This window comes from Neoarius graeffei, chromosome 11, assembly GCF_027579695.1.
Source record: "Neoarius graeffei isolate fNeoGra1 chromosome 11, fNeoGra1.pri, whole genome shotgun sequence".
NCBI lineage: Eukaryota > Metazoa > Chordata > Actinopteri > Siluriformes > Ariidae > Neoarius > Neoarius graeffei.
This window is the reverse complement of record NC_083579.1, coordinates 59,812,948-59,824,877: the sequence shown is the minus strand read 5'-3', so window position 1 is coordinate 59,824,877 and position 11,930 is coordinate 59,812,948. Positions and strand designations below refer to the sequence as shown.

General features: G+C 41.8%; 1 protein-coding gene across 1 annotated transcript in view; it reads left to right on the top strand.

Annotated features, from left to right (window-relative positions):
* Positions 1 to 2,768: 2,768 nt before the first annotated feature.
* Positions 2,769 to 11,930, top strand: part of mipol1 (mirror-image polydactyly 1) — a 66,207-nt gene continuing 57,045 nt past the window's right edge. The window contains exons 1-2 of the mRNA XM_060934388.1: positions 2,769 to 2,892; positions 10,715 to 10,806. Of these exons, the coding sequence (XP_060790371.1) occupies positions 10,752 to 10,806 (55 nt within the window). The 5' untranslated portion in view covers positions 2,769 to 2,892; positions 10,715 to 10,751. The remainder of the gene's footprint in view (positions 2,893 to 10,714; positions 10,807 to 11,930) is intronic.

The window sequence follows — 11,930 nt, the reverse complement described above, 5'->3', positions numbered from 1 at the left end:
TGCTTGCATTTGGAAGATTTTGCTGTGAAGAAAACATGCGGTCAAAGGAGCTCTCCATGCAGGTGAAACAAGCCATCCTTAAGCTGCGAAAACAGAAAAAACCCATCCGAGAAATTGCTACAATATTAGGAGTGGCAAAATCTACAGTTTGGTACATCCTGAGAAAGAAAGAAAGCACTGGTGAACTCATCAATGCAAAAAGACCTGGACGCCCACAGAATACAACAGTGGTGGATGATCGCAGAATAATTTCCATGGTGAAGAGAAACCCCTTCACAACAGCCAACCAAGTGAACAACACTCTCCAGGAGGTAGGCGTATCAATATCCAAATCTACCATAAAGAGAAGACTGCATGAAAGTAAATACAGAGGGTTCACTGCATGGTGCAAGCCACTCATAAGCCTCAAGAATAAAAAGGCTAGATTGGACTTTGCTAAAAAAAAATCTAAAAAAGCCAACACAGTTCTGGAAGAACATTCTTTGGACAGATGAAACCAAGATCAACCTCTACCAGAATGATGGAAAGAAAAAAGTATGTCGAAGGCGTGGTACAGCTCATGATCCAAAGCATACCACATCATCTGTAAAACACGGCGGAGGCAGTGTGATGGCTTGGGCATGCATGGCTGCCAGTGGCACTGGGTCACTAGTGTTTATTGATGATGTGATACAGGACAGAAGCAGCCGGATGAATTCTGAGGTATTCAGAGACATACTGTGTGCTCAAATCCAGTCAAACTGATTGGTCGGCGTTTCATAATACAGATGGACAATGACCCAAAACATAAAGCCAAAGCAACCCAGGAGTTTATTAAAGCAAAGAAGTGGAATATTCTTGAATGGCCAAGTCAGTCACCTGATCTCAACCCAATTGAGCATGCATTTCACTTGTTAAAGACTAAACTTCAGACAGAAAGGCCCACAAACAAGCAGCAACTGAAAACCGCTGCAGTAAAGGCCTGGCAGAGCATTAAAAAGGAGGAAACACAGCGTCTGGTGATGTCCATGAGTTCAAGACTTCAGGCAGTCATTGCCAACAAAGGGTTTTCAGCCAAGTATTAGAAATTAACATTTTATTTACAATTATTTAATTTGTCCAATTACTTTTGAGCCCCTGAAATGAAGGGATTGTGTTTAAAAAAAAAATGCTTTAGTTCCTCACATTTTTATGCAATAATTTTGTTCAACCCACTGAATTAAAGCTGAAAGTCTGAACTTCAACTGCATCTGAATTGTTTTGTTTACAATTAATTGTGGTAATGTACAGAACCAAAATTAGAAAAATGTTGCCTCTGTCTGAATATGTATGGACCTAACTGTATATAATAAGCGGCAAAGTTTGTTTGTTTGTCTTGAGCTAGCATCGTCATTTCTCGATGGCTGTTCATCAAATTTGGCAAGTAGGTCTGGGGATGACCCGGAATTTTTCAGATATAAACAAAATTCATGTACAGGCCCCAGGGGGTCCCTGGTGGGCCCCTGGGTGGTGGATGTTTGGATTTTTGCTTGTCTTGGGTTAACATCACCATTTCTCGATGGATATTCACCAAATTTGACATGGAAGTCTGGGGGCAACCCAGAATTTTGCAAAACCCAGGCAATGCTGTGTCAAGCAAATCAATCAAAGTCCTTCTCACACCACATGGCACATAGGGTGGCGCTGATCTCCATTTCCATAGCCCTCAGCCTCTCACATAGCCAGGGTTACGGGGGGGCTAGTCCTCTGGTAACTGCAAGAGTTTGACTCCCCACTCACATCTGTATTGCAACATGTCTTGCCAGACAGCAGTAGGTACCATTTTTATGATTGTCTTTGGTATGACCCAACCATGAGTAGAACTCACAAGCTCCCGATTGAGAGGCAGACACGCTAACCACTAGGCCAACTCTCAGTGTAACCTGCTAGTAAAATATAAGGGCCTATCAGGTTCAATATACAAATGTGGCCAAGCTACAATGTGGGTGCATGTAAATTTGGTGTTTAGTGTTAGCTTAGTAGCTAAGATTCTGAGCTAGTGAGAAGGTTGTGTGTTGAAATCCCAAAATCGCTGGCTATGGATACAAAAAACCCCCACTGTATTCTCTTTTAGTTGTAAATTGAGCATGTTAAAATCATCTCATCTCATCTCATTATCTCTAGCCGCTTTATCCTTCTACAGGGTCGCAGGCAAGCTGGAGCCTATCCCAGCTGACTATGGGCGAAAGGCGGGGTACACCCTGGACAAGTCGCCAGGTCATCACAGGGCTGTTAAAATCATCTTATAAAGAGACGGTTCCAGTTTATATTTTCAGGGAGAAGGGTGGGGTGGTGTAGTGGTTAGCACTGTCGCCTCACAGCAAGAAGGTCCGGGTTCGAGCCCCGTGGCCAATGAGGGCCTTTCTGTGCGGAGTTTGCATGTTCTCCCCGTGTCCGCGTAGGTTTCCTCCGGGTGCTCCAGTTTCCCCTACAGTCCAAAGACATGCAGGTTAGGTTAACTGGTGACTCTAAATTGACCGTAGGTGTGAATGGGTGTCTGTATGTGTCAGCCCTGTGATGACCTGGCGACTTGTCCAGGGTGTACCCCGCCTTTCGCCCGTAGTCAGCTGGGATAGGCTCCAGCTTGCCTGTGACCCTGTAGAACAGGATAAAGTGGCTAGAGATGAGATGAGATGGAGAAGGGTGAAGTTTGGCCTTCAAAATTGGTTTTGAGTGATTACAACTGTGTGCGTCTGGCCTCTGGTGGACAAAATGTGTAAACGTTTTCCTTTCTCACTTCCTTTAGTGTTTTCATGGGCTGTAAAATGGAGCAGGTCTGTGCTGACTGTAGCTGTGGAAAATACAACTTCAGGAACTTTTTGTAAAGTAGTTTAGATAAAGAAGCAACTCGTCATCTGTTTTGAGGTTTCTGTGGTAAGTCATTGCCATGTTAATTTATAATAAACGTGACAGCTAGTGCTGTGTTCACTTTGTCATTCATGTAATGACCTGGAATGACTTGTTTTCCAGTAAGTTGTGAGCTAGTCTGGTTAGCTTTCACTTCTTAACTTGGAAGATCAAGTAAAGGAGTTAAAAGCCTGAAAGAAAGAACTACTGTTAGCTAAGCAGCTAACAAGCTAACTTGCTAAAATGAAGTTTGTAGATGAGAAAAATTTGTTTTTCTTGCTACAGTTTGATGGCAATCTGAATACTGCGACTAAACTTTTGCATATTTAAAGTGTGTGTGTGTGTTCCTGATGTGGAGAGTGGTTTGTCTGGTATCAAGTTGCATTGTAAGTGTAAGCAGAGACGCCACACAGAGCAGCCTGATGGTCAGATAACATTAGCAACAACTTCACAGGTAGGCTATAACCTATGAATTGTCACAGCATGGCACATGATGTTCAAACAGCAATACAGAGAGCGAAACATAAAATTTCGAGCTTGGAGAATGAGCTGTGTGCTAAAAGGTGAGTGTGTGTGTGTGGTGTGCCACTCTGATGCCAGGCTGTAGTGTCCCTCTCTTCCTTCTGGTCAACTACACATACTGATACCTCTGTATCTTAGGCTTATTTACTGTATTTAGTTTTATTAGTATGTCTTTACAAATACTGCTGTTCACAGGTAGCAATCTGTACGGGTTTATGCCAAGGAAGAGCACGTTGGATGCAGTTTTTTGCTTGAAGAACGTTAATGGAGAAGTACAGGGAAGGCCAGAGAAAGCTACGTTGGTTTGTAGACCTGGAAAAGGCATACGATAGAGTGCTGAGAGATGAGTTATGGTATTGTACCTGTATATTATTAATTAATTCATTCATGTTTGTGCAGGAAATTTATAAAAGAGAAGAGGCTAGCAAAGAAGAATTGGGACGATCAGAGAGATGAAGAAAGCAGGCAGTTACTGTATACAGAGGGATGAGGCAGAAGGCAAAAAGAAAAGAAAGCACAACTTTTATTCATCACACACTTCTGAAATTTCTTCTCTGCATTTCACCCATCTGAAGCAGTGAACACACACGTGCGCACACACACATATACAGTGGTGCTTGAAAGTTTGTGAACCCTTTAGAATTTTCTATATTTCTGCATAAATATGACCTAAAACATGATCAGATTTTCACACAAGTCCTAAAAGTAGATAAAGAGAACACAAACAAAGGAGATTTCTGAGGACCTCAGAAAAAGCGTTGATGCTCATCAGGCTGGAAAAGGTTACAAATCCATCTCTAAAGAGTTTGGACTCCACCAATCCACAGTCAGACAGATTGTGTACAAATGGAGGAAATTTAAGACCATTGTTACCCTCCCCAGGAGTGGTGGACCAACAAAGATCACTGCAAGAGCAAGGTGTGTAATAGTCGGCGAGGTCACAAAGGACCCCAGGGTAGCTTCTAAGCAACTGAAGGCCTCTCTCACATTGGCTAATTTTAATGTTCATGAGTCCACCATCAGGAGAACACTGAACAACAATGGTGTGCATGGCAGGGTTGCAAGGAGAGACACTGCTCTCCAAAAGAACATTGCTTCTCATCTGCAGTTTGCTAAAGATCACGTGGATAAGCCAGAAGGCTATTGGAAAAATGTTTTGTGGACAGATGAGACCAAAATAGAACTTTTTGGTTTAAATGAGAAGCATTATGTTTGGAAAAAGGAAAACACTGCATTCCAGCATAAGAACCTTATCCCATCTGTGAAACATGGTGGTGGTAGTATCATGGTTTGGGCCTGTTTTGCTGCATCTGGGCCAGGACGGCTTGCCATAATTGATGGAAGAATGAATTCTGAATTATACCAGCGAATTCTAAAGGAAAATATCAGGACATCTGTTCATGAACTGAATCTCAAGAGAAGGTGGGTCATGCAGCAAGACAACGGCCCTAAGCACACAAGTCGTTCTACCAAAGAATGGTTAAAGAAGAATAAAGTTAATATTTTGGAATGGCCAAGTCAAAGTCCTGACCTTAATCCATCGAAATGTTGTGGAAGGACCTGAAGCGAGCAGTTCATGTGAGGAAACCCACCAACATCCCAGAGTTGAAGCTGTTCTGTACAGAGGAATGGGCTAAAATTCCTCCAAGCCGGTGTGCAGGACTGATCAACAGTTACAGGAAACATTTAGTTGCAGTTATTGCTGCACAAGGGGGTCACACCAGATACTGAAAGCAAAGGTTCACATACTTTTGCCACTCACAGATATGTAATATTGGATCATTTTGCTCAATAAATAAATGACCAAGTATAATATTTTTGTCTAATTTGTTTAACTGGGTTCTCTTTATCCACTTTTAGGACTTGTGTGAAAATATGATGTTTTAGGTCATATTTCTGCATAAATATAGAAAATTCAAAAGGGTTCACAAACTTTCAAGCACCACTGTACCCAGAGCAGTGGGCAGCCATGCTAACAGCGCCCGGGGAGCAGTTGGGAGTTAGGTGCCTCGCTCAAGGGCATCTCGGCCCAAGGCCGTCCCAAAAGAGCGGTAGCGAAGGTGAAAGCAGATGCGTACCAGGAGTTGTATGAAAGACTGGAGACCAAAGAAGGAGAGAGAGACCTGTACAGACTAGCTAGGCAGAGAAACAGGGAAGTGAGGGATGTACAGCAGGTAAGAGTGAAAGATGTAAATGGAAATGTGCTTACAAACAAAGAGAGTGGATTAAGCAGGAGGAAAGAGTACTTTGAGGATTTATTGAATCAGAATTACTTTATTAATCCCTGGAGGGAAATTCAAATTTGCTACAAAGCTCCTGAATCAAAGTAGTAGTAAACATGTCTAAAAATAGAAGATAAAATCATCTGAAAAAAACAAATAAAATAAATTTAAATAAGTTTAATAACAAGCAAAATGAAGTGATTTTATATGCAGTGATTCCTATATACATATATTGCACCTGAGTTAAGGATACAGTATACATGGTAAGACAGTGTACCACAGTTATACAGTGGCATTGTACAGCTTGACTGCAACAGGTAGGAATGATTTCCTGTGTCTCTCAGTTGTGCAGCGTGGAAGAATCAGCCGTTTACTGAACGTGCTCCTGTGGCTGATCAGCTCCTTATGTCGAGGGTGGGAAGGACAGTCTAAGATTTGTTTTTATTTTGGACAGTGTCCTCTTCTCCAACACCACTGTCAGAGTCCAGTTCCATGCCTACAACATGGCCGGCCTTCCTGATGATCTTATTGAGATTCCTATTGAGGAGAATCCAAGAGAGAAAAGGTCAGATTTGTTGGAGACAGCAAATCAGGAAGCAGAGTTGGTTAGTAAGGATGAGGTGAGGGCAGCCATGAAAAGAATGAAGACTGGGAAAGCAGTCGGACCAGATGGTATCCCAATTGAGGCTTGGAGATGTTTGGGTGAGACCGCTGTGGAGTTCCTAACGAGATTTGTTTAATAGGATCCTATACCCCTTTTCCACCAAATCAGTTCCAGGGCTGGTTCGGAGCCAGTGCTGGTGCTGGTTCACAACTCGTTCAACTTGCGAGCCAACTGAGAACCAGTTTGCTTTTCCATAGCTCGCGGAGCTACGTCATTACGTCGCTATGTTTGCATAAACCTTAGCGCGAATATCGAAGCAAAAACAACACGGAAGCAGCAGCAACAATAATAATAATAATAATGGATGACTTCGCGTTTGTACAGCTGCGGCTTCTCGTCGCTTAAAAATGGCGATCTTTCGCGGTCTTGTTATTGTTGTTGGTCTTAACAACTCCGCCCCCCCGCTGACGTAAGCGGTTCTTTCCTCTGGCCCAGCAGAGAGTTGGTGCTAGCCTGGAACCGGTTTTTCTGGCCCTAGAGCCAGTTCTTTGTCAGTGGAAACAGAAAACCCGGTTCCAAACTAAGCACTGGCCCCAAACCAGCCCTGGAACTGCTTTGGTGGAAAAGGGGCACTAGAGAATGAGAGAATGCCAAATGAATGGAGAAAGTGTGCTAGTCCCAATATACAAGAATAAGGGAGATGTACAGAGCTGCAGTAATTACAGAGGGATAAAATTGATGAGCCACAACATGAAGTTATGGGAAAGGGTATTGGAGGCGAGATTGAGAAGAGAGGTAGTAATCTGTGAACAGCAGTACGGGTTTATGCCAAGGAAGAGCATGTTGGATGCAATTTTTTGCTTTAAGACTGTTAATGGAGAAGTACAAGGAAGGCCAGAGAAAGCTACATTGTGTGTTTGTAGACCTGGAGAAGGCATGCGATAGAGTGCCGAGAGAGGAGTTATGGTATTGTATGAGAAAGTGTGGAGTGAATGAGAAGTACATTAGAGTAGTGCAAGACATGTATGAGAACAGTGAAACAGCAGTGAGTTGTGCAGTTGGAACGACTGAATGGTTCAAGGTGAAGGTGGGACTTCATCAAGGATCTGCTTTGAGTCCTTTCTTGTTTGCCATAGTGATGGATAGCTTGACGGACGAAGTGAGACAAGAGTCACCATGGAGAGGGATAGCACATGTGGAGAGCTTGGAAATTAAGCTAAGAGAGATGAGACTGAGATGGTACGGGCACATCCTGAGAAGAGATGCAGAGCATGTTGGAAGGAGAATGTTGAGGATGGAGCTGCCAGGCACACGAAAACGAGGAAGATCAAAGAGGAGATACATGGATGTGGTGAGAGAGAGGACATGAAAGTGGTAGGTCTGGTAGAGAAGGATGCGGAAGACAGGGAGCAATGGAGAAGAAAGATCCGCTGTGGCGACCCCTAATCGGGAGCAGCCAAAAGAAGTAGTAGTATGTCTTTACAAATGAAGTTTATGAATTGGAGAAACTGGACAGTGCTGGCTTCCTATGTTTAAGTAGTAGGGTTCAGTGTTGTACAGTATATGGACTGAATTCAGCGGCAGTTGCATGCAAATGTTTGGACACCCCTGGCTAAATGACACATTTTGCTGATTTTAAACTGGGGGGAACAAATACAGTACGAAGGCACAGCAGTAGCAGGGTGGTGCAGTGGTTAACACTGTCGCCTCACAGCAAACAGGTTCTGGGTTCAAACCTGCCAGCCAGCAGGGGCCTTTCTGTGTGGAGTTTGCATGTTCTCTGTGTTTGTGTGGGATTCCTCTGAGTGCTCCAGTTTCCTCCCACAGTCCAAAAACGTGGAGTTTGTCAGTTGGCTACTCTAAATTGCTCATGGGTGTGAATATGACTGGCTGTTTGTCTTGTGTTAGTCCAGCAATAGATTAACAACCTGTCCAGGGTGTTCTCTGCCTCTCGCCTCATTCCACGACTCATAATGGATAAGTGGTATAATGAATGAATGAAGGCACAGCTGGTGAACCTAAAAATAGATTATAAAGTGTACAGTATTTTTAAGCTGTCTACCACAGTATATAGGAGTTGAAATTAAATAAAACATGACCTCAAAGTGCAGACCTTCATCTTCAATTTGAGGGTATGCACATCCAGATCAGGTAAAGGGTTTAGGAATTGCAGCACTTTATGTATTTGGAATCTATTGGTGTTGAGTCTCAACATGAAGCCCAAAGAACTGTCACTGCCAGTGAAGCAAGTTATCATTAGGCTAAAAAATCAAAACAAACCCATCAGAGATATCATGTTAAAAACAAAAAACTGTGTGGACAAATAAACTATTTGGTATGTTGTTATAAAGAAAGAATGCACTGGTGAGCTCAGGAAGACCATGGAAAACAACTGTGGTGTATTACTGAAGAAACTACTTCAGAACAGTTTCAGATCAAGAACATCATATGTGTCAAAGTTAACAATAAAGAGAAGACTTCACCAGAATAAATACAGTGGGTTTACCACAAGATGTAGACCATTGGCGAGCCTCAAAACTACGAAGACCAGATTCTGGATTCCACAGTTCTGGAACAACATCATGAGACAAATCATCTTGTACCAGAATGATGAAGAATATGGAACAGGCTTTTTTTTTTTTTTGCCCCTGACCACACAAATGTATCATAGGTCGGGTTGGATCATAAGATGGCAATAGTAGATTAGTGTGTTTTACATCAGTAGATAATCCCAGTCCCAGAACTGTGTGGTCCTAAATGACCAAACAATAATTGGTAAATAATTACTTTATAAACATACAGTAGGTGCATGATTTTAACTACTGTAACTTTTTGTTACAGTTCTACATCTTATATAAAATGAGTCCCAGTTAAAAGTTTGGATGGACCTACTCATTCATAGGTTTTTCTGTATCTTGACTATTTTCTACATTGTAGAATAATACTAAAGACAAAACTATGAAATTAAAAAATATATATGGAATTATGTAGGAAACAAAAAGTGTTAAAATCTTTCATATTTTAGGTTCTTCAAAGTAGCTACCGTTTACCTTGATGATGCTTTACACACTATTGGCATTATCTTAACCAGCTTCATGAGGTAGTTACCTCGAGTGGTCATATCGGATACCTATCCAGCATTTCAATTCCAGTTGGAGGTGGCGGAGTTGAGGATGTTAAGGTTTGCGATGGGAGGTTGGGCAGGATAAGGAACGAGCACATCAGAGGGACAGCACATGTGGAGAGCTTGGGAATTAAGCTAAGAGAGATGAGACTGAGATGGTATGGGCACATCCTGAGAAGAGATGCAGAGCATGTTGGAAGGAGAATGTTGAGGATGGAGCTGCCAGGCACACGAAAACGAGGAAGCCCTTACAGAAAAAAACACATGAATTTTCCCATGTATTTCACATGTGATCCCATGTTACTACATGTGGTAACATGTGGAATACATGGTATCAGATTTTGTAACGTGTTACCATGTAGAGCACATGTGGAAAACGTTACCACGTGTAAAACATTCCCACGTGATTCACATAAAATTGGGCCAAAACCACGTTTCCCATGTGCAAAACACATTTTCCACGTATTTCACGTGAGAAATCACATGTTAGTCACATGTGAAAAATCACATGTGAAGTTCATGTGCTTTTTCTGTAAGGAAGGCCAAAGAGGAGATACATGGATGTGGTGAGAAAGGATATGAAAGTGGCAGGTGTGGTAGAGAAGGGTATGGAAGACAGGGAGCAATGGAGACGAAAGATCCGCTGTGGCGACCCCTAATCAGGAGCAGCCAGTAGAAGATGATTCATTTATGTTTGCCTTTGTAGCTTAAATGTGAAGCTCAAGTGGATTCCTTTCATTCATAACGCACAAAATGCTTCATTTCTGAGACCCGCGGAGTCCGATACTGGAATTGAAATGCTGGATAGGTATTCGATATGACCATGTAATTTTTCCAGTGCACAACACTGTGAACACTGTTTGCTTTAAGGCATGTTGACATCACATCTGTACAAAAAACCTGCAGCTACACACACTTGTAAAACAAGGCGAAGGCTATTACACTAGTTTCCTTCAGTTTGTACTTGAGAAGGAACCCTTAAAGATTCTTTGTCGAACCCTACAACAGAATTTAGCCTTGAACAAAGGGTTTCAAGTGAACTTTTAACTATCCAAAGAATCTTTGAGAAAAAATTTTTCTAGTACTGTATACGTTATTATTGTAAAGATTGACTGATTTGATATCCAGACCTTTTGATACTGGTATTGCAATGGAAAAGGGGAAAAAAATGAACGTGCAACAACTAACTGGCTGTCTCCTTGGAAAGAGAGGACAAGGAATAGATAATTGGTTGTATTTCAGCTGAAGTGCATGGAGACATTGCTGAAGCATGTGTAGTGCAGCTTGTTACAAGAGAAGATTAAGTTTGAAAACACCTTCAGTGCGTTTTGAAAGCAGTGCAAGTGAGATTCTAATGTCCTCTTTTCATCAATTCAGGGAGAGCTGCTCAGAGGGTGAGGAGGAAAACCATCAAATGCTATGGAAGCTCAAACAAGAGCTGAAGGATTCCCTTGTTGATATGTACAAAGGTATATTCGAATTATATGAACTGTCTTCTCTGTCAAAAATGGTTATAATTGTTTAGGCTCTTTAGTTAAGAATGCTGTTGCATGCAACTCACTGAAGAACTTTTAGTAATATGGGTTGTGCTGCGTCCTCCTCCACCAAATAGATTAACCTCACGGTTGTGAGTATCAAGTCTGTGCACACTCGGAACAAAATCGAGCCCGAGTCCCAAACCACATAATGCACAGCTAAGTAGTATGCCTCAGTTGTAATGACACCGGTGATGTACTGGCATGCAGTTTGAGTGAACGGAGTTAAATTGCACTTTTTGGAGTCAGGACGTTATTGTTAATGCATGTTGTGGTTGCATGTATGTGCATGATCGTTGTTGGAGTAGACTAGGTAATGACTGATAGTCAATAACAGCCTAAATATAGTTTTAAAGCACTGTGAGAGAGCCACATAAATCCAGCATTACACTGAAAACTGTATTACATCAGAATGAGTATGCAGATTTTAATATGTCCACAAGAGGGCAGCTTTACCATTTCAAATAGTTTTAACCATTCTGACCTCTCTCTGACTGGGTTATGGCTCTCAATTTTACTGACTGAATAGTGAGCCTAGTTGGAATTGATGGAAAGGAGGATTCTTTACATTATTATGCCCTTAAGTCACAACATACTCCTGTGCATAAGTTAAGTTTTGAGACAATCATAATACCAAATATTTATGACTGTATGAGCTTATGGTCAAAAAAAAGGAGAAAAGATGAAAAAAAAAATCACCATACTAAAATGTCCCATCAGGGCTGCGTTCCTGCCACATACCCAATGTTCCCGGGATCGGTTCTGGATCCTCTGCAACCCTGACTGGAATAAAAGTGTTAATAAAGATGAATGAATGGCATAACTAACATGTAAATAATAAGAGAGCATATTACTGGACAATTCCATTGCAGTGTATTACCTCTGTGATCTTTTTTTGGCAGGAATGAGGCCAAAATTATTAAATTTGGCAGGAATATTCTGGCTAAAATGTCACTCCTTTTTAAAAAAAAATTGTGTTAATATCAGATGTCAGGTGTACGATTGTTCATGCTTGTAACAATCGTTTTCAGGCTCTACTGCCATCGAGACTAAAACTA